The sequence below is a fragment of the Pantherophis guttatus genome, chromosome 8 (genome assembly GCF_059756535.1).
Source record: "Pantherophis guttatus breed Tessera chromosome 8, ASM5975653v1, whole genome shotgun sequence".
In the NCBI taxonomy this organism is placed as follows: Eukaryota; Metazoa; Chordata; class Lepidosauria; order Squamata; family Colubridae; genus Pantherophis; species Pantherophis guttatus.
Genome location: NC_142070.1, coordinates 41797128 through 41820293, shown reverse-complemented (window position 1 = coordinate 41820293; position 23166 = coordinate 41797128). Strand labels below are relative to the sequence as shown.

Here is a 23166-nt window from a genome sequence, read left to right as displayed (position 1 = left end):
ACACCAGCTTTACATGCTTCTCAAGAGTCTCACTGACTGCTGGGTCCCAACAGTCCGAACTGTAGTCCTAGTAGCGCCAGGCTGGATTGGCTTAGCGGGCTTTGCTACGGCGCGGTTCCGATTCCAGCAGGGGCTGTTACTCTGGTAGATCGGGCCTGATGCGTGAGGCTATAGTGCGACCCACTTAATGCCAAGTGAAAGGAGGTCGATGCTCCACTCAATGCTGCTGCGGCCCCCTGGCTGGAAAGGTGAGTGTGGCTGAGCCACAGCCCATCTGGGTGGGCCAGTACTAGGAGGTTGTGCGATGCTGCCCATGCTGAACTGGCCAAACTGCTCCGGTAGGCCTGCCAGTGACTGGCTGCGCAACAGCGGTGGGAAGCCCCACTCTCAGGAGTCGCTGAGATCAGTTGGTCCCAATTTCCATTCGAGGGCTTGGGTCTGTTCCACTCAGCTTGTTCCCTTCTGCTGTTCCCACACCGTTGCCCCAGTCAACATCTCCTGGGGTGGCATGGCTCCCGTGGCTACACCCCAAAGAGAAGGGTCCAGTTAAGCGGCTTGCCAGAGCAGCAGTTCTTTGGACCGGGCACCCTGTCGGTGTTTCACTTCAGCGTCCTCTGTTACCTTCATCACAGCTTCAGAAGGGGTGTAGAGGGTCTTGACATGGATCATCGAACCAGCTCCCTCTGTTCCCTCCATGGTCGCCTTGTCTTCCTCTATCTTCCCTCCGTCTTCATGCTGCCCAGTGTCGGGTCAGCGCTTGGGGCTCAGGACCCCGGACAGCACCCTGGAGTTCAGGGAGCTGGTTGAAGTTTTAAAGGAGATTCAGGTTAATGTCAGGGTTCCAAGTAAAATCCCCCCAACAAAAGAAGACTCCGAGGCTGGAAGTTCCTCAAAGTTCCATTTTATTGGAGATGTCATATTGGCACATCTGGGAAAACCGGAAACCAGCACCCACATGTCCATCACATGGTCCAATCAATGCACTGTCCCAACTGGAGATGCAGAATGTTGTTTTTTTTTTAATTTGATTTATATGCCGCCCTTCTCCGAAGACTCAGGGAGGCTTACAATGTGCTCAGCAATAGCCTTCATCCTTTTGTATATTTATACAAAGTCAGCTTATTGCCCCCACAACTGGGTCCTCAATTTACCTACCTTAGAAAGGATGGAAGGCTGAGTCAACCTGTTATGGCTAGATATCTCTCCAACTCCATACAATCCCCCCTCCCAGTTTCCCACAGCACTAAATGTGTCAGCCCTGAAGATCCAAAGTAAAAGATGGCTTCCAGAACTGACACAGATTCTTTGAGACCATTCTGAATTACAAAATGAACAGCAAGAATGGCAGAGTGTGAGTGTGTGTGTATCACCTTTAATGATGTGTTATGTTTACATGAAGTATGGGAAGTCCAGACTGATAGAAGGAAAGGGGCATTTTTTTAAACTTGTGAATCTCACCTGTGAATGAAAATTGAAATATCTTCTGGTCACCTGAAAATATCTTACTGTGGACAACACCACAACAGTTATCTCAAAGTAATTGCTAGTGATAGTCCAATTTATTTATGTATTCATTCAGGCATTTACATGGCTGCCTAACTCAAGTCATGTGATTCCAAGTGACATACAAAAATGAACCCATAATCAATTTAAAAACATATTTCATTAAATTAAAGCTGTAGGGTGGCTATTGGACTAAAATCTTCATCAATTGGGGACTCGACATCTGACCCCCAAGGCCCAAGGAAATAGCTAGAGCTTAGGTGTCTTCCTAAAAGCCTATAAGAATTTTCCTAAAAATAAATATAAAAATGTATATGTATTTGAAAATAACTTTGAAAACTTGTATATATATTCCAATCTAGTCTATGTCTAGTTTTATATACTAGAACAGGTTCTGTTATGTGTACTTTTTTATGGTAAATGGTCTTTAATTTATGTTCTGGTATTTATTTGAAAATATGCTAAAATAATGTTTCCAAGGCTTACGGGCCAACTGCAGTCAAATGATCATAAAAATCAATTTTGAAAATTGGGAAACAGTGGAATACCATGAGATTTTAAATAGCTAATTCTAGTATTATGAGGAATTGGTCCACCTTGCTCACCAGTTTACATGGTAGAGCTGTTTACATAGTACAGCTGTTTCTTCTCTGCTCTTATATAGTTGGAGTTTCAAGACCGAGGCAAAAGGCTTCAACTTAGGGTGTGATTGCATATGTATTCTGCAACTTGCTGGTGGTAGAAATAGCTAAATGAGCTTTATGAGAGTAAGATCTCATTGAAGTTGTAGCATGACGCAAAGATTTAAAAATGTATCTTCATCTTAAACTTTGACAAATGCAGCTTGTTTCTGGCCATTCATTTGTCTTAGAAAATAAAAGTTATGTCAGTCTTGGAAAAAAATACTATTTTCAGGTAGCCCTTGACTTAGGAACACAATTGAGTCCAAAATTTCTGTAGCTAAGTGAGATAGTTGTTAAGTGAATTTTGCCCCATTTTACAACCTTGCCACAGTTGTTAAATGAATCACTGTTAGTAACATAGTTGTTAAGTGAATCTGGCTTCCCCATTGACTTTGCTTATCAGAAGGTCGCAAAAGGGATCACATGACCCCAGGATCCTGCAACCATCATAAATATGAGTCAGTTGCCATGCGTCTAAATTTTGATCACATGACCATTAGAATACTGCAATGGTTTTAAGTGTGAAAAATAATTATAAGTTCCTTTTTTCGGTGCTGTAGTAACTTCAAACTACATGAACTGTTATAAGTCGAGGACTATCTGTAATTTGTTGAAAGCAGATGTCTCTTCCAGACCAGATCTACCTTAGGTATAGTGAAGGGGTAAGAACAATCTTTTTTTTTCCTGTTGAGTTGACAGAATTAAATGAATAGAATTGGAGCATTTGAGGATAGGAACAGCATTTTCAAAATGCAACAGGAAGATTTGGACTGAGATTTTCATTTCTCATTGCTGATAATGCCCTTATTTAAAAAAAAAAAACCTTTCAGCTAAATTAAAAGAATAAAAATAAAACTATATGCTTCAAGATGCCACTACCGTAGATTTAAAAAATGACTGTTTTTATTGCCTGTAATACTGGCTAATTGAATGTCTGAACACCTGAACTAATTATACATTTTACCTTGACATAGTGATTATAATTTTATTTTAAAAATTCCAGGACATTATCGTAAAAGAAATACCTTTAATTTTCTGAATATCTGTGGATAGGTTTGATTTATTTCCTAAAGGAAGCAAATTGCAGTGTGAAATTACTTAAAACACATTAGGTTTTTATCTACCTTATTTACCTTCACTTAATCTGTGTATTGACTTAATGGTACTTATTTTGTTTGCTTCAGGAGGACAATTTTGTCAAAGCATGGCATTGTGATCATGAATGTTTCTGTAGATTTTTTTCCATTGGCAATTTTGACTGTTTTTTCTCCCTTTTTGAGACTTTAGGCTTTTAAAAAGAATTCCACAACATATCTAGTAATTTTTTATGCTAATGAAATCTAATAACTTTGCAAACAGCTCCTTTTTTGCTTAACTGGCTTAAACCAGAGGTCTTCAAACTTGGCAGCTTTAAGACTTGTGGACTTCAATTCCCAGAATTCTCCAGCCAGCATAGCAAATTCTGGGAGTTGAAATCCACAAGTCTTAAAGCTGCCAAGTTTGAAGACCTCTGGCTTAAACTGTGTGGGGATTTTTGTACTGATTGAACAATTCTACATGTGAGACATCAGTTCTTGTGCATGCAAAGTTGGACTTCTTTCTGGTTTATTTCAAGATGAACAGCCGCTCATTCTGTACCCTGGATAATTGTTTTGGTGAGCTGTCTTGAACCTGTCACTGCTCATGCTTCTTTCTTTCCCCCATTGACAAAGCAGGTTAACTACCAGTGATCAACCCTAGTCCTGTGGGCACCAACATTGTAGAAAAAACATCCAGACTTTATATTTAGTTTGTTTCCTTCTCTGGTGTCAAGCTTGGAGATCTTGGAGCCATTAACAAAAAGCTTAGTCATTTTTAAAGGGACGTTTGTAGAAAGTGAAACTGGAAGAATCTGATTTTGTGTTATGACATATGTCAGGTTTTGGGGTTATGATATATAACCCCATGCTGTGTCAGGTTGCCTGCTGTTTTGTGATACCTCGGTGTGAATGATATCCAACTCATTTTCCCATAGAAATCCAAAGAAAATATTCACATGCTCAATTAGTTTTTGATGTCAATAACAGACCAGGAGAAAACAATCAAATGGATTAGATAAATTGAAAGTGTTTCTGGACAATAAAGTAGGAGAATAGGGATTCAACAGAGATTAGAGGGGATTATATTCCTGCAGAAGATTCAAGTTGCTGGTTAGCTGTATTAGTGAGTTTAAGCTGTCAATGTGGAACGCTAGAGTTGTCACTGATTTGGAGGTTTTCCTGTGAAAGAGTAATGCCAAATGCACTTACACCTATTATTATTATTATTATTATTATTATTATTATTATTATTATTATTATTATTTTAAATTTGTATGCCGCCCTTCTCCCTGAGGACTCAGGGCGGTGAACAGCCAAGTAAAAACATAAACTACAAACATTAAAATACAATTAAAAAGATATATATAAATTTGGCCCCATGATTAAAAACAATAACAGACAATTAAAAACATTTTAAAAAGTGTTAGGCCAGCCCGGCTTGCTGGAAAAAGAAGGTTTTAAGGGCATGGCAGAAGGCACCGAGGTCTTGGATTCTCCTTATCTCTGGGGGCAGCTGATTCCAGAGGGTAGGTGCCCCCACAGAGAAGGCCCTCCCCCTGGGGGTCACCAGCCTACATTGTTTGGCTGATGGCACCCCAAGGAGGCCCTCTCTGTGGGAGCGCACAGGTCGATGGGAGGCCGTCGGTAGCAGCAGGCGGTCTCGAAGATAACCTAGTGTAATCATATTGGGAATGGATGTTGGAAGGCAAGAGGGAGAGCCACAGATAGAACATCCGGCCTGAAAAAGCTATCTCAGCTCAGAGAAGAGGGGTGGGAAATGTGTGGAAAACATTTCAGAAGAGATGCTCCTTAGTTTTTCAAAGCATAAAAGGAAAGGAGGGAGAAATACTTTCAGTCTTCCAAGATTTTGTTAATGTAACCTTACAATAACAATAGATGTAGCACTCCTGGTTGTGTTTCTTGTCTGGATTACTTTTAGCATTTTCTATTTGGAATCTCCTTGAAAAAGTAGTTAGTCCTATTGGCTCAAAATGCTATGATCAGGTCCTTGACTAAGATCAGTCCAGTGGTGGGTTGCTACCGGTTCACCCCGGATCAGGCGAATCAGTAGCAGCAGCAGCGGGAGGCTCCACCCATCCACCCGGATGCTTCTACACATGCGCAGAAGCATCGCGCACGTGCACAAGAGTGCCCACAAGCGAACTGGGAGTGACGGGTTTTGAAACCCGCCCCTGGAGCAGTTATAGTTAAACGCTCTGTTGACTTCTTTTTTTTCAGATAGTTTCTCCTGTCCTGAAATTGTTTTGCCAAGCCAGAAGGTCCTTCCTTCTCTAGCAAAAGGTCATCCAGCACCATATGTGTTCTTCTTTCTCTCTTTTTTCCCATTTGTTTTCTGGTTTAGAGAAGCTAAAGAACAGCAAGGCTTTTGTCCAAACTGCAGGTGATAATCATGTTTTCTTTTCCAGTTTCCATGGCAAATGAAAGAAGGAACCCTCCCTTTCCTTATCCTCCTTCATATGCCAGAGGTCTTAATGGAACAGATAACTAGGAACCACAATGACTAGTTATTAAGCCAAGTAATATTTTCTGTTTCCCTGGTGAAGAGGCAAAAGAATTTCCACAACTCAATTTTTTGGCCTGCAAACAATCTAACTTATTTAGGATTGGACTGGTGCCTTTTGAAATAAATAAGCATAGTTTAGCTTTTTGCATCAGATTTTTTTTTTAAAGACTTCAACTTTTGTAATATATTTCTTATTTTTTAATATGCATGAAATTTCATTCTGGAAAGATATGAAAGCATCCCAGAATGATGAAATGGTTTCATGTCCACTTCTTTTCTTCTTCAGGAAGTTGGACCCTTCCAGATGTTTTTGATAATATCCAATAATCAGATGCAGGCAGTGTAGTGCCCTCCAGGTGTTTTTCAACTTCTGCTTCTATAGCACTAGACCGTTTGGTGCTCTATGTGAGATTTGTTCCTGTTTAGGACATCTGGCTGATGCAAGCTGATAATTTCAAGGCTACACTGAAAACAAAAGTTCAGGTTTTATCCCACAGTTTAAAAAGCTAGAGATTTGGGGAAGATCAGATATCCCCTCCTCCATATATGTAGGCCATGAAGAAAATGTGCAGGAACTGTTTGGAAATCATGTTCTCAAGAATGGCTACCAAATTGGAAACTTTCAAGACAGCTTTTAAAAAGTTTATTCTTACCAATCAAAGTATGTGTATTTGTATGTACATATTTTTTTCTCAGAAAAGCATAAAAACTAGGCAGTGAAACAGTCCACAACAAGAACTAAAGGAAAAGCTGTATAAAAATATATCAATAATTTAAAAGTTTGAAAACTTTTATCCAAAAAGACACTGCCTTATCTGTCTGTGTAACTTTTGTTAGTGGAATACAAAACAAGAGCTCCAAAGATTAATATAGCTAACCTTCTAAGGGTCAGGGCTTCTGCTAGATCAGCAATCCCCAACCTTTGCACCTTGGCGGCCTGGTTGGGGTGGGAGAGGGGAACCGGGCCATGCGAGCAACGGGCACACATTTGCGCCAGCCTGCTGCTCATGCATGTGGAGTTGCACATGTGCACTAGCCCACCTCTTACATGGCCCGGTTCTGAATAGGCCACAGCCCAGTAGTGGACTGCAACCCGGAGGTTGGGAATCCCTGTGCTAGACCAATAAAGTGAAATCTGGGCTTTGTTAGGAAAGGCTTTTTCCCCTTTTCCTTTGTCTTTGCTTTCCCTTTTAAATAATTGCCAATAGTGTTATTAATATTACATTATCTACAACGGGTGTCAAACTCAAGGCCCGGGGACCGGATCCGGCCTGTGGGATGCTTAGCTTTGGCCTGTGGGGCTGCCCTGGAAACAGAGAAGGACTGACCCATGATGCCACTGCCAGGGAAAATTGAGCTTGCGAGGGCTATGTACCCCTCCCCCGGCTCCATTTTACCTGGCAGAGGGTTGCAGGAGGCCATCCCAGCCGAAAACGAAGTTCCAGAGCCTGTTTTCATTGGCAGAGCACTTGGGCCACCACAGGCATACCCCCCCGACATGAGTGACATTATGCTGGCCAACCCCCCCTCCCCAGGTCAAACAGAACCCTGATGCGGCCCTCAATAAAATGAAGTTTGACACCTCTGATCTACACTTTTACAGAATTACCAGAATAATTTTCCAAAATATAAACCATGCTTTAACTAATTCTTGGACCAGTCTAAAAATAAAAATTCTAAAAAAAAAAAGAGTAACAAATGATACTAAGTTAAAATGGCTAAATTGGCATTAAATCTCATAGATCAAAATCTAGAAAAATGCCTGGCCATTTAAAAGATAACTGCATAGATAGTAGGCATCCTCTAAGAAAAAATGCCCCTCCTAGAGATGTAGATTTGTTTTGCTAGGTAATCCCAAAATACATTTTGCCTTCTCTATTCCTAAAAAGTGAAAATATCGGTAGCCCTCATTTAACTATAGTAATTGAGTCTAGAATTTCTGTTGCTAAGTGATGTGATTGTAAAGCATGAGTCACATGACCACACTGCTTATTGATGGCAGTTCCAACAGTATCTGATTACCATTGTTAAGCCAGGACCCCACATGATAATGGCTTTCAGTTTCTTGTTGGCTTCCTCATTGATTTTGCTTTGGAAAGCCATTGGAAAGCATTGCACATCTTGTTCTCATGACCTGTAGCAATGGTCAGAAATTTAGGACATTTGCTAAATGCCTGGAATGCCTTGCAATCAGGTGATCACGAGGCTGCACCAACAAGCAGGAACTTTGAGGACTGTTTGTAACTATCATTTGTTTAGAGCCATTTCAAGGACCGCCTGTACCACAAACTAGCAAGTTGTCAATCCATTTGCTCTCTGAAATAGGTGTGCTGGCCATTCTTGTCGACTTCATATACTCACTTTCTGGTAACAAAATGAAAGAAAAGGCAGTTTTTCATATTATAGCTAGAATCTGATTTTATCTTAATTTTGTAATTCAGAATAAGCTAATTTGAGAACATAAGTGCTTTTCACTCTGAATTTTAGCTCCAAACTATTTTTCTTTATTACTCAAAATAAAGATAAATGTTAAACCTACTATATCTAGCTAAGGCTTATGAGGGAATTTTGTTCCTAACTAAAATGATTTATTTTAAAAGATCAAAATGTTACTCAAGATTAACACTTCTCAGACTGACTATTTTAAATCTCTTGAAGCACATTTGGCTCCTTATAACTACATAGACCTATATTAAACTATAGGATTATATTTAGCATTACAAGAAGTTTGGAATTAAGAATAGTTTAAAATATAATTTTGCCAGTGTAGAATAATTACCAGAGACCAAGGTTATATATCAGAAGTGCACACAATCTTCCATACAGTTTCGAATAGCAAGGCTGCATATTTTGGGGTAGGGGAGGGAGAATTCTGCTAGGTAAGGAACTTCTGCTGAAAAATCCTTATGCTTCATGACCTAGTAATTTCTCCCAGCAGTTTCACAAAGGTGTAAAAGAATGTGACAAAAAATTGGACACTTGCAATACATGGATGAATTCCTCAACATTGATTTCTGAATCTTAAACGGGCTGGGACCACTGCTTGTAATTAGTAGAAAGATCAGATCAATAGTACTAGAAACTTCTGAGAAATTTAATGGATCCCACCAGGCGAGAACATCATTCTTAGATAGACCGTGTGCTTTCTAGGGAGAAAGCTCAAATCCTATGTTAAGCAACTTGATAGCACTGGGAAAGATTTTTGCTGGAAAAACTCTTATTATCTTACTAAACCTTTATTTGAAACGTGTCTTGAATCAACTATATTGTTTTGGATACAGATGCTATGGCTTTGGAAAGAGTGAGGGATGATTTATATGACTGTTTATGTGCTAGCCCAGATTGTCAGTAGCTTTTCAGCTTCTCTGGAAAGGTATTTCTATTAGCTGCTATCCAACCGTCTTTTAAACTAGATATGTCTAGGATTAAACCTGGAAATAATTAACCGTCCGCACATAAACCCTCAGTACACTGTTTCTCTCTTCACTGGAAACTTTGTTTGAAATTATTGTGTTGAGTATCTTCTTTGGGGAAAAAAAAAGAATTGTAAGAGCCAAAGATGTGTTTGTGAAACTACTTGATTGTAAGAGGAAATTATTATTATTTATCATATCAAGTCACTACTACCGTTGCCTGTGAGAAATTGGAGAAAGACCGAACTGAATTGCAAGCAGCTTATGAAGGGTTTGTGCAGAAGCTGAACCAACAGCACCAAAGTGATGTATTGGAATTGGAAGAGCGGCTGAAACAGTTCTACACAGCTGAGTGTGAAAAACTTCAGAGTATCTGCATAGAAGAAGCTGAAAAATACAAAGCACAACTTCAGGAGCAGGTTAGTGGAGCTGGAGTTAGCTGGACCATTTATTTAGCAGAATGTTTAATTGTTGCAATATATTTAATCAAGGTTTGTTTTTACATTTTTGCATTCCTCTGGAACCTCGGCAGTGAAGTTTAAAAGTGTGTATGTAAATATGCAAATCTTCACAGAGTCAACTTTATTGTTCATTTTGCAATGAAGTTAAGAACTACATTGAAATGCAGCAGCCTTCTAGGATGGCCTCACGTTGCAAACCATGTTGAAACCCATGTTAAGCCAAAGCCCTATGAAAAGCTATGGTGGGCTTGTGGAACACTTGTAGAATTAGTTTGGGGTGTGTGTGTGTGTGTGTGTGTATGTGTGTTTGTGCATACTTTTGAGTCAGTGTTGATTCTTGGAAACTACCTGGAGAAGTTCTTGCAGATTTCTTGACATGGTTTTTGGAAGTGACTTGCCATTGCTTGCTTCCTAGGGCTTAGAAGGAGTAACTGAACCACACTTGACCCAAAATAAGAATTTATTTTTACACACACACTAAAATATTGTTACTTTTTAGGTTGACAACTTGAATATAACACATGAAAATTTTAAGCTAGAACTTGAAACCAGTCATGCAGAAAAGATAGAAGAGTTGAAAAAGGAATATGAATCTTCTTGTTCAGGTAAATTGTCTCATTTCTTTCCTGTGATTGTAACTAAGGATATTACATTTAGAAAGAAATCTAAAATCATTCAAAAGCCCGATAGAGATTTTTTTTTTAACATGGATACAGGATTTTTCTGTTTCTAACTAAAATGTAACCTGATCTTTTGCTACTGCAACTTAACTTGTAATAAAGGCATGTTAGGGAATCTTACCTCATAATAATAAACCTTTAAATTTTTTCAGAACTCAAGGCTACCCATGAATTAGAAAGAAAGTCACTTGAAGAATCTTTCCGTGAGAAGCAAGAAGAACTGGAGGTCTGAATTTTTTCCCCAGTTTGTTAATACATAGACACTTCTATGAACTATTTCAAGATTATGTGCCTCCACTATTTGAAAATTTTATCTTTACTTTTCTCTCTTAAAAAAATCCATATTTATACTTAGTCCTTATTAATATAGCACAGCAGTTTAGTTTTTATTAAGCCTATTTATTTATTTATTTATTTATTTATTTATTTATTTATTTATTCATTCATTCATTCAATTTGTATACTGCCCTTCTCCTACTGGACTCAGGGCAGTGGACAGCCAAAACTAAAACACATACAAATACAAAATTTAAAATTTTTAAAAGAATTTCATGACTTTGGCCCCAAAATTTAAAACATTCAAACTAAAACCCATTGACAATTTAAAAAACTAAAAAAGCTAGAAAAGGGGGGGGGTTTCACACTAGCCCTGCTTGATGGAAAACAAAAGTTTTTAGGGCACGGCGAAAAACCCGGAGATCCGATATCATTCGTATCTCGGGGGGCAAATCGTTCCAGAGGGCAGGAGCTGCCTGTCAGCACTTCAAGCTGCATTTACTCTAATGCTGACATAAGAAGGAGAAGCAGAAGCATCTGGAAAGGGACGTTTGACTTTTCACCTACTTATTTTCCCTGGAGATAATATCCCCTAGGACCGTGATGGCGAACCTATGGCATGCGTGCCACAGGTGGCACGCGGAGTCATATTAGTGGGCATGCCAGCTTAGCTCTGGGGTGCATGCACGCGCCGGCCAGCTGATTTTCAGGCCTTCTGGGCCCATCAGAAGTAGGGAAACAGGCTGTTTCTGCCTCTGGAGGGCCTGGGGGGTGGGGGGAAGGCCCGTTTTTCTTTCTTACCTGGCGCCAGATCCTCTCTATTTATCTGGGAAGGGCGAAAACAGCCTTTCCCACTCCCTTACAGGCCCTACGGAGGCTGAAAGGGCCCATTTCCCGACTCCCAGTGGGACAGGAAGTGACTTTTTTGCTGTCCCCAACCTCCAGAGACTCCTAGAGAGGCTCCTAGAGGCTCCTAGAGACTTCTAGAGAGGTTCTGGAGGCTGGGGACAGCAAAAAATGTCACTTCCTGTCCCACCGGGAGTTGGGAAATGGGCCGTTTCAGGCCTTTGGAGGGCCTCGGAGGGAGTGGGAAAGACTGTTTTCGCCTTTCCCAGATAAATAGAGAGGATCTTGTGCACGCATGCGTGTGGGCACGTGCACACGCAACCCTCCCCCACCCCCCCATTCCTGGCAAGTGATGGCAAAAAGGTTAGCCATCGTTGCCCTAGGAGATGGGATGGGAGGGGGGAAATTCCTTTGAGCTGGAGCAGTAGATTAGGGGTAGAGTGACTTGGAAGATGGCCAATGAGTGCAGGGGAGTGGGGAACGGAAAGGGAGGGTTTTGGGTTTGGAAGTCAGTGTTGGCTGCGATGAAGTCGGAGTTAGAATGTCGTGCTTAATAAATGGGAGTTTTTCTTCAAAGACTGTTTGAAATGCAATTTATTTGAGACGACCTCAAAACCTGACACTGCCACAGAGAAGGCCCTCCCCCTGGGGGTCGCCAGGCTGACATTGCCTGGCTGACGGCACCCTGAGGAGTCCCTCTCTGTGGGAGTGTACTGGTCGGTGGGAGGCTATTGGCGGCAGAAGGCGGTCCCGCAAATACCCAGGTCCTATGCCATGGAGTGCTTTAAAGGTGGTGACCAACACCTTGAAGTGCACCCGGAAGACCACTGGAAGCCGGTGCAGCTCACGCAGGAGAGGTGTCACATGGGAGCGCCCCCTTGCTCCCATAATCCCCCGCGCAGCCGCATTCTGCACCAGTTGGAGCCTCCGGGTGCTCCTCAAGGGGAGCCCCATGTAGAGAGCATTACAGTAGTCCAGGTGGGAAGTGACAAGTGCCTGAGTGACTGTGCGTAAGGAGTCCCGATCCAGAAAGGGACGCAACTGGCGAATCAGGCGAACCTGATAAAAAGCCCCCCTGGCCACGGCCGCCATATGCTCTTCTAAAGACAGCCGTGCATCCAGGAGGACGTCCAAGTTGCGAGCCCCGTCCGTGGGGGCCAATAACTCGCCCCCAATAGCCAGCGATAGCACCAGCTGGCTATATCGGGACGCCGGAAGCCACAGCCACTCGGTCTGTTTATTTTATTTATTGCTTATACTGATAGGTTTAACAGATTGTATCACTCTGGTGCCCAGCTAATAGTATTAAGAATCTTAGCACATATTTATTTCTGACTTTACCAATTTATTTTATTCTGATAGTATTTCTTTTTAATGATTCCTGGCTTTATGTGAGAGCAGGGTGTCAAATTTGATGTCATTGAGGTCTGCATCAGGATTGTGTTTGACCTTGGGGATAGGGGTTGTCGCCAACTCAACATCACTTGTGTCAGGGCGCCTGCAGGAGCCTCCTGCAGTGCTCTGACAGTGAAAATGGAGCTATGGGAGGACCATATGAGGCCCTCCTGAGCTCTGTTTTCACTAGCAGAGGCACCACTGGCTGGTCCTTCGCTGTTTCCAGGGCGACCCCACCATCCAGATCTAAGCACCCAACAGGCCGGATCCAGCCTGCGGGTTTTGAGTTTCACACCCCTGTGTTAGAGGCTCAATTGTTATATTGGACTGTATTTAATGTTTCAGAAAAAAATTGCTGAATTACAAAGTGAAAATGACTGCTTAAATGAAAAGCTCAAGTTGGAAGAACAAAAACGAATAGCCAAAGAAAAAGCAAACTCTGTAAGTAAGGTATTGGATAGTATATATTGTAAATATTATTATAAATGTAGAAATCTTTCACAGCTATCAGGCAGTTTTCAAAACCTGTGACAGGGTGCAAAAACATGGCCCAGAAGCTGCAATTGATTTAATACTTTCATAGAGTGCAGACTATAAACTTACTATATTTTGTGTAATTAGGGGCTGTATAAAGCTTGCAGAAGCTTAAGGCGCCAGTTTCATACTTTAAAACAGGTGTGGGCAACTATAGCCCCTGTGCGATCTGTGGACTTGCAACTCGCAGAATTTCTGAGCCAGCATTCTACAGCATTCTACAGGTCATAAAGGGGCCATAGTTGCCCACCCTTGCCTTAAGACCATTGAAGCACCACCACCATATCACTGAAATCCTAGTTCTGTGTACTTTAGGTCTTGTCTCTCAACATTCTCTACAAAAGCTGGTAGGAGGTGTCTGATCCAACAAAAATACTTTTTCTTCTAAATATTGGGGAATGTTCCAATTTTTTAAAAAAATAAATAGAACAGGTAAAACAAATGCCAAAGCAAAGCATTTTCAGGAGAAAAAAACAACATTTATACCATTTATATATCAGTGAGTCACTTCAAACGGGGCATGTTAAGAATACTTAAACATGCATAGCTGAATTTGAAATATATATTTCACACCCAAAATCATAGGGGCATGTTTTTGTTTACAGCCTCATAAACCTAGAAACAGATGTAGCTGCTTTAATGAGTCTCAGGCAGGATGCTGTATCCTCCCTCTTCTGCAGAATTAAATGAAAACACAATTTGAGGCATTCCATCATTTGATAGAATAGCGCATAGTGTTTACACGGGCACACTGCTCAATCACTCCTGCTTAGTTTTCCTGTTGGCAGCAAAATCCCTAAAACCAGGATGTTGCATTTGAGGTACGTTTAGGGTTATGAATTCCATTTAGATCTTTAGCTTATGCAATGCTGCATATCTCAGCATCTGAAAACGATCTGTGTATAGGTAAAACACTATCTTAGCCATCTTGATTGGAGGATGATAGGAGAAAATCCAAAACATTAACTTTTAAAATGCTGGTACAAAAGAATGTGTAAACCTTTGAGTTCTTATCTGATAAAATATTGAAAGCCTGCACATTTTGTGTCATTTGAGTTGGTCCTAATAAAAGATATCACTCAGCATAGCTTAATCCTTGCGGAATTACAAAAGCAACATTTATTTAGAGTTGGGCAATGCATGGATATTTGCAGCCAATACAAATACAATTTTCATAAATTTCTCCATTCCACGCAAATACTTCTGAAGGGTTCTATGGTGGTTTGCAAGTGCCTATATTTTTTCCCTAGCCCTGCCCCCAAGTATAGTGAAGAAAATCCATAGCCAGTCAATATATCATACACCTAATTTAAAACACATGGCAGTGTTGAGGGGCCTTCTTAAACATCTCTGTATATAAATTTTCAGAAAAATCCTCAGATTATGTATTTGGAACAAGAACTGGAAAGTTTGAAAGCAGTATTGGAGATCAAGAATGAGAAATTGCACCAGCAAGATAACAAACTATTGAAGATGGAAAAACTGGTGAGTTTTGCATTGAAGTACTGGCCTCCAAAATCTCATTTTTGTGCTGATAATGCAAAAAGACTTAAATCACTGAAGTATGAAATTGGGAACAGGCACCAAAAATGTTCTCTACTATGGGACAAATACATATAAATTAGCCTGTAACTAATTTCAGGAAGGAAAATTAATCTTGAGAGAGGATAAGCATTTAGCACAGACTTGTGATCCCATGTAAAGCCTGCCCATTGCACTAGCTAAAATTGAAGTGGCTGGTTCAGATTTCATTATTAGCCAGGAATCTGAAATATGCCTGGAGGCCAACTGTGGTGATTTTCTTTCCACTTCACCCTTTTTTTGCAATATAAGCATTGATGGTTAAATATTACAGAGATAAAACACAGTTCTCTGAATGTTTAAAATATGCAGAATAAATTATTTCTTGTTTTCATACAACTTGAACAAAATGATAATTAGTTGGCTTGAGAATTCTTGTTCATTAATCAGAAAGGAGAATTATCTTCATTAATTAACTGATTTTTGAGCTTAAAATACCCTGTCTTGGGGCCAAAAATATTATTCAATCTATAGGAGTCATATTTTTATTTTGCATTCATGGCTTGTACTTAAAGAATCATGTTATAGGTGTCTGTTCTAATAGACATTGTTGATGAGGACAAAATATTTAAGCCAAACAAGTACTCTACTTATTGTTAAGCAACTTAACAATATAGAAGTTTCCAAATACCATCATATAAAAGGTTATCTAGATTATTGGATACTTCTCCTGATTTTATTTTATTTTTGTCCTTCTACTACAAACTCTGGGTGGGAACTGGAATTACTGGGTGTTTTTCCATCTTCTCTGATGGGTTCTGATGTTGCTTAGAGTTTACATCTATCTGCTTGATGTCTTTTAAGAAGGTTTCAGATGATAATTTTTCACTGCTACGATTATATTTAAATCCCAGCTATCCATTCATTCTCTTCTCCTTGTTCACTCCCTACATACACATCTGTGTACTTTACACACTAAATTACTGGAGAATACATAATGAACTGGACTATCACTCTCTTAAATAGATACCCATGATAAACTGGGAATAAACTGAATCTAACCCTTTCCTCCTATATTTTTAGATTAAGAGCCTAGGTCTTTTAAATTCAACTAGATCCATTTAAATAACTGTCAGTCTTTTGAATTTTATTGAAAACATTTGTTTTGTAGCAGTTTAAAAACTATATGTATTATACTTTGTCAGGGGCAAGAGACTAACAGAATGATTGCCATTGTTAGGTTACATTTTATAAATAGACATTTGGGGTAACGTTTTAATTGTAATTGGCAAAAATTCTTCAGAGAATTAGCAACATTGATGCATTAGAGCATTATTCTTTTGTATTGGTCAAACAAAAAAAATGTGCAATTTGACTTCTTATCCAAGGTGGAGAGCAACACTGCCCTGGTAGAGAAAATGAGAAAACTTCAACAGGGGAATGAAGAATTAAAAGCTCGGATGGACAAACATATGGAACTTTCCAGGTATTTTAAAAGCTCAAGTCTAGCTGGCCAATCTCTAGATACCTATCCTTCATGGGGGGAATTTAGAACAGGATGCATGCAAACGTTTTCCAGAACTGCCTTGGACTTTGAGTGACATGTCAAGAATAGTAATTAAAAAATGAACAGGACCAGGATGAATAAATATAGTTGCAGTAAATAAACTTGAATGTGATTTAATTAAATAGAGAAATATAATGATTCCTCTTACACTTAATTATATTTCTCCTCTGGCCCATTTAAAATTACAATTCAGTCATGGTCTAGCAGCTACACTAAAGCTCACTTTGGGGAAGTATGCATTTGACTCTAATATCATAGATATATGCAGATAAAGCCATGATACAAGTTGTTCTAAATCTAGTATAATAAAGTGGGACTGAAATTCAAATAAAAGTAGAAGTATCTTTTGAAGGTCAGTACAGTGAAATAATGTTCTCTGGGAACTATCAAAAGTTTAGGTTCAAATTTTAAAAAATAATTTATTTGCTTACTATCATCTTTTGCACCTGGGAGAAAAACATTTTGTGTGTTATTGCAACTACAGGGACTCCAAGTTTCATGCTGCATTATTTGAGAGTATAGAAAATTGCTCAGTTTTACCTCCCTTTCCGTCTTAAGGGTGAAAATGATAGTATTACTTCAAGCTAGAAGGAATGAGAATGGAGTATGATAAAGTTTCCTGTGAAAAAATAGTTAGTCTATAATTGTGATGGCGAACCTATGGCAGACGTGCCGGAAGTGGCACACAGAGCAATTTTTCTGGGCATCCCAGCCACCACCCGTTGCTGTTCCAGGTTCTGGCATGCACCTGCGCGCCAGCCAGCTGGTCTTCGCACACACAGGTACACCGGAAACTGGAAGACCAGGTGATCGGCATGCATGTGCACGCTGGAAACCAGACGCTTAGCTCTGTGCTGGGGAACTACTCTTCCGTTTTCTTGCACTCCTGTGTGTGCGTGCTGGGGAGTTGCTCTTTTGGTTTCTAGAGCTCCCCCACGCATGCGCGTGTGCTCCCATTTCGGCACTTGGTGGCACAAAGGTTCACCAACACTGTTCTACAAGCATTTTGAGTAAAAAATCTTATTTCAGTTATTATATTACTCCTCTAATAGTATTAACAGGTTTCCTCTAATAGATGGGCACCAATAAGTTTGAAGAAAATGAGAAATAAGTTGACGATTTCATTGTGCTCAACTAAGCCTTCATTTGTCCAAGTTTATAATTTTGAAAGGGGGGTAATCTACTGCTAATTCAATGGAGAGTTCATAGGTTCTGGAAGAACCACATACACGCCCCACATCACCAGAGAAGGGTGGAGAATTGTCCAGCTGAACCCTTTACAGCTTGTAAATATTCTAAAAGAAGAATAGGGCAAATCTGTTTGAAGGTGAGAAGGTCTGATTTATAATTTCCCCTTTAAACCAAACAGGCAACTTTCCACTGAGCAAGCAGTTTTGCAAGAATCTTTGGAAAAGGAATCCAAGGTAAATAAACGCCTATCGATGGAAAATGAAGAACTTTTGTGGAAGCTACACAATGGGGACCTTTGCAGTCCAAGAAAACTCTCCCCTGGTACTCCACCAATGGCCTTTCAGTCACCAAGAAATTCCAGCTCTTTCTCCAGCCCCACTGTGTCACCCAGATGACACCACTGTGAAGAGACACTCTCCCTTCAAGCATTTCCTTCAAACTCTGCAGAACTGAAAACATGGATTGAGGGAGCAAAATGCTATAAAAATGCAGATGTGCTTCACTGGGTCTGAAATACAACTGGAAAGAACTGTATTGAGAAATATCTATAACATGTTCAAGGTTCTTCAGGAGCAGGAAACCCAACTGTGGTCCTCCTTGTTAAAGAAAAAGGACTTCAGAAATAACTTCTCCAAAAGTTGTTGCACAAAGCACTTAAAGAGCAAGAAATATCTTGTTCACTTTTGCCTTTTTCACCTAACTCTAGGGAAAAATTGCTCAGGGGCTTATAAATAAATGATTGCAACCTTTAATACGTTCCTCATTATAGATATGTTCTTGAGACTTTGGGTGGGCATAAATGACTTAGATGCAGCATACCACCTTTGCCATGTATATGATAGAGGATAAACACAGAAGAAATTAGGGTCATGTTATTCATGAATAAAATTTTCTCATTATGCATGTTTTATCAACATTTTTTCCCCACTTTCTTGGGACTAAAGAAAAACTGCCACTTGTACTATGTGTTCTCCGTTATCTCTGTACTTCAGTTTAGTAAATGATTGAAAGGAGATGCTATTTCTGTTTGGTTGTCTACCTGTTTCATTGTGGAATGTAATGAGTCTGGTCATCTCCTTTCCAGGCATAATTACATTGTCCAAAATATTATTTTTCATCTTCTCCAGATATATGTCAGAATTAAATTGTTTTCCTCTAGCTGTATTATTTAGTCTTTACAAAAAACGCACATCAGCGTAGTAGAGAATTCAAACATACATACAAACAAACATTTAGTATCAGTATCTAAAAGGTCTTATCTGACTCAAAATAGCAGTGCTTCAGAGCACAGGAGGAAAACAATGCAGATGTGCTTATTTTAAAAGGAGCAAGAGGCTGTAGAAATGTACCGTATTGCTTTGTAATATACTGAACTGATAATTTATCAATGTGCACTTTATTCAGTAAATGCTATAAGGAGCAATCTATTCATTACATTCATCAATAACAGATTTATTAACATTTTCCCATTGGCTGCAGAATTCATTACCCTCGGTTTCATTTGATAGGTTTTCTTTGACCACCTTGAATTTAACAAAATGTGATTGTTTTATAATAGAAAGATACTTATCTCTTGGGTAATGTTTAATTCTGCATTGCAAATTTAAAAACAGCATAGTGCATGTCTGCTCTTGTTAATGACCTGTTCAGTTTTTATTTTTCTGAGATTTAAAATCTCTTATTTGTACAAATGAGCTCTAATACAATTAAAAATTATCTCTGCTTTCTGATATAGGTCGGATTTTTAAATCCTATGGTTTGGTCTGTTATCATTAGTACAACCCAACAATGAACTGATATCTCTTTGTTATTTAGTGATTAACTGTTAGTCTAATGTTGGCAATGATGTTTCGAGATATCCTTTGTCCCTTTCATAAAATTAAAGAAGGGGACCTTGAATAATCTATAAACAGGGAGAACAAAATATCTAATTAGATATTTGTTTAGAAAGCAAAATGTTGGCTTGAAGGGGGAAAGATTTTAGTTATTCTTTAATTATGGAAGCATATTATATTTGGTAATATGAAAAATTCAAGGATAAAATATTTTAATTCTGCATTGTGTATGGGATATTTTACTTGCCCAAACCCATTTAAGGAACAGTACATGCTGTTGTAGCTAGAGATGCCAGCACTTCTAAATAAACTGTTGTCCAGAGACTGATTTGTATAACCATGAACATTTGCTGTAGGCTGAAATTTGGCTTAGAAATATGTCTTGAAGCAATTATTTCTTTGGTAAGGTCATATTTGATCACATGTATTGAGTGTCGAAAATTAAAATAAATTTTTTACTGCTTTAAAACTCTTGCCTTTTTAAGTGTAAGCAAATCTCTGAAGCCAAAGTATGTTATGTATAGGAGAAGACTTCCTTCCAAGTTGTGAGTCATTTAAACTGAAGTGGTTTCTAGTTAGACTGGGCTTAGAGTTGCAGACATCAAAACAGTAATTTTCAGATTTCAGAAAGCCCTTGAAAAAAATGCTTTAATTTAGCAGACATTATGCAGTTGATTTCTCTGGTGTAATGTAAAACTATCTCCCATACCATGATATATGTTGATATATCTTCCAAGATTCCCAAGATTAGGGAAAAGAACATCAAGCTTTATTCTAACTTTTCACTTAGTGGAGTTGCTGTATTTCAATTTGCATTTCAATTAAGTTCTAGGTTAACTACCAGAACAATGCATAAACTGATGAAAACATGCAAGAATCAGATGAGTTTCAAAAGGAGTAGAATCACAACTTCTCTGCTGGTTCATCTGATCCCTTTATACATGTAAGAGGAAATATAAGCATACTACAACAACAACAATTATTACAGTCTTAGACCAGAGACCATAAGCATACAAAATATATGATAGTGGAGGCCATCTTGCAACCATCCCTCCTCCCAATTATTTGGATTTTAGCATTGATCTCATGCATCTAATCTTGTCTCTGAGAACTGGGTCTTCAAGGACCATTGAGAACCAGGCATGGTGGAGAAGATCATATACTCAATCCATCAGAATAGAACTGGAAGGGACCTTGGAAGTCTAGTCCATTTATTTTAGTAATAAATGGCATCCAAGTCAAGATGAGGTAGCAGCGTTGTGACATAGCTTGGGGATATATATTAAGTCATATATCCCCGCCTATTGTGTGTGGATAGTAGTTTCTACAGATAAATATCCCATATCAGATTAGATGATAATAACTTGTAGATATAAAATGTTTGCCTTTTATTGCTACATAGGCCTATATGTAGACATGCATATGAGTGTGAAGTGAAGAAGTTTTAAATTGCTGATTAAAAACAAAATAATGAACGGGGTATGAAAACGACTGCAGACACCAATGCTGAAAAGTGCAGATTCCTTAGAAAACAAGATTTGCAAAAATTTGCTTGCCAGTTGAATTTTAACCCTTTTATTAGGCCTAGATAGTTCCAAACTCTCTTATTTTCCTTTGTCATTTCTCCCCCTTTGTTTATTTACTTTCTCAGTTCAGCTTTTCCTTCTTTCCTTCCCCACCTTCACCTCTCCCTGATTTTTTTTCTCCTTTGCTGTTTCTATGGAAGAAAGGAGAGAAGGAAGGAAGGAGTGTATGCATATACTTAATTTAGGATACAAGATGATCACTTTGATTAGGATATGGAGCAGCCAGTGTAGTTGTTTGCATGCTTTTATCTTGTCTATAAAGACAACAGATCCCCTTCTCTATGTCATAAAGTATATACACTTTTCATGAACTAAAGTTGAATGTTAATTACATTTTAATTATGCATATAATCAACATGCCATTGTTCTTTCATGAACACGGCAGAATGGAATGCTTTTACCTTTATTATGTGCATGGCTTATTAATATGAAGAAATGCCACTGCAGTAGATTGTAGATGTGGGGAGGGAGGAGCTGAATAATTCTTCTAAGCAGTCCTGGTGATGAACATAGATCACCCATCACATCATGTATGATGGATTTTATGCTAAACTGTTTTTATGAACTTCTACAAATGTTCTGTCCGTTATTGTTGGAATATTGTACTGAATATTTTGCAGGAAGGACTGTTGCTTAGCTGAAGATGGTAAAATTGTCTTGCTGTAGACTAATTGTTAAATTGTTTTTCATATTTTCCTTAGATAATAAGAGATAAATGGCATTGTGCGCATCGGAAAGATGCTTTCTTTTGTTGAATTCCAATGATAATAAGCAGCCGTATTGTGATTTGTAGTGGTGTTGGATTAGGAGTGAAGAACCCACATGCTAGTTTATTCTCAACTACAAAAGCTATCTGGGAGACCGAACCAGTAATTCCTGCTCAGCCTGACCGATTTCACTGGGTGATTATTATGGATTGTTAATCAAAAAAGAGAGTGCAAGAAAGGCAAGGTACAAATATAAACAACAAATGGTTACATAAATGTATTCATTTGCGTTTTTTCAACATTTCTTGTGAAGTATTATCAGAGTATATTTTTGTTCATAAAGGAAAATCAGGTTGAACAAGATGAATGTAAACATCGGGTTTCATAAGACAGACATCTGGTATGTTTGGAAGATACTTACGCATCTTCAGCCCAGCAATAGTCCTTCCTGCACTATAGTCCTAAAGCTTTGATAGCCTATTGTGCTATCTCAAATATGCCAGTTCAAAGCATTTTGGAAAGATGGTTTAGAACAGGGGTGTCAAACTCGATTTCATTGAGGGCCGCATTAGGGTTGTGTTTGACCTCAGGGGGTCGGGAAGGCATGGCTGGGTGGGTGTGGCCAACTCAACATCACTCGTGTCGGGGGCACCTGTGATGGCCAGGCGGGGCTGGAGGGGATCCTCCTGCAGCCTTCTGCCAGTGAAAACAAAGCTCCATTTTCACTGGCAGAGGCACCGCAGGCTGGTCCTTCGCTATTTCCAGGGCAGCCCCGCGGGCCAGGTCTAAGCTGAATCTGGCCCCCGGGCCTCAAGTGCGACACCCCTGATTTAGAACATAAATGAAACAGGTCTATTCCACCATTAAAACTGCTGTGTACTGTGTTGAGCTAACACTGTTGATCCATTTGTCAGCGTGGGTGCACATCCCTATACTAGTACTTGAAAGCGAGACCACCCAAAAAAATGCCATGCTTGTACACTAGATTTTTCTTTTTTTCTTTAATTTATATGCCGCCCTTCTCCGGAGACTCAGGGCGGCTTACAATGCATTAAGCAATAGCCTTCATACTTTTGTATATTTATACAAAGTCACCTTATTGCCCCCACAATCTGGGTCCTCATTTCACCTACCTTTGAAAGGATGGAAAGCTGAGTCAACCTTGAGCTTGGTGAGATTTGAACTTGCAGTAATTGCAAGCAGCAGATGTTAATAACAGTGCTTAGTCCACTGTACTACAGGCTCTTGATTGGGAAATCAGGAAGCTAACTTCTGAATTGTTGCCAAGAAAATGATATAGATGTACCAAGAGATCACCAGCATTTGAGCTCAGTTTGAAGAAGCTGTCAATTTATTTTTTTTTCC

The 23166-nt window shown here is 39.3% G+C and overlaps 1 protein-coding gene across 3 annotated transcripts in view; it reads left to right on the top strand.

Annotated features, from left to right (window-relative positions):
- Positions 1-18425, top strand: part of MTUS1 (microtubule associated scaffold protein 1) — a 110631-nt gene extending 92206 nt beyond the window's left edge. For all 3 annotated transcript variants that reach the window (XM_060686794.2, XM_060686793.2, XM_034442948.3), the window contains 7 exons: positions 9407-9621; positions 10163-10268; positions 10496-10569; positions 13206-13301; positions 14763-14879; positions 16304-16401; positions 17852-18425. In XM_060686794.2, the coding sequence (XP_060542777.2) occupies positions 9407-9621; positions 10163-10268; positions 10496-10569; positions 13206-13301; positions 14763-14879; positions 16304-16401; positions 17852-18068 (923 nt within the window). In that variant the 3' untranslated portion in view covers positions 18069-18425. The remainder of the gene's footprint in view (positions 1-9406; positions 9622-10162; positions 10269-10495; positions 10570-13205; positions 13302-14762; positions 14880-16303; positions 16402-17851) is intronic.
- The last annotated feature ends 4741 nt before the right edge of the window (positions 18426-23166 follow it).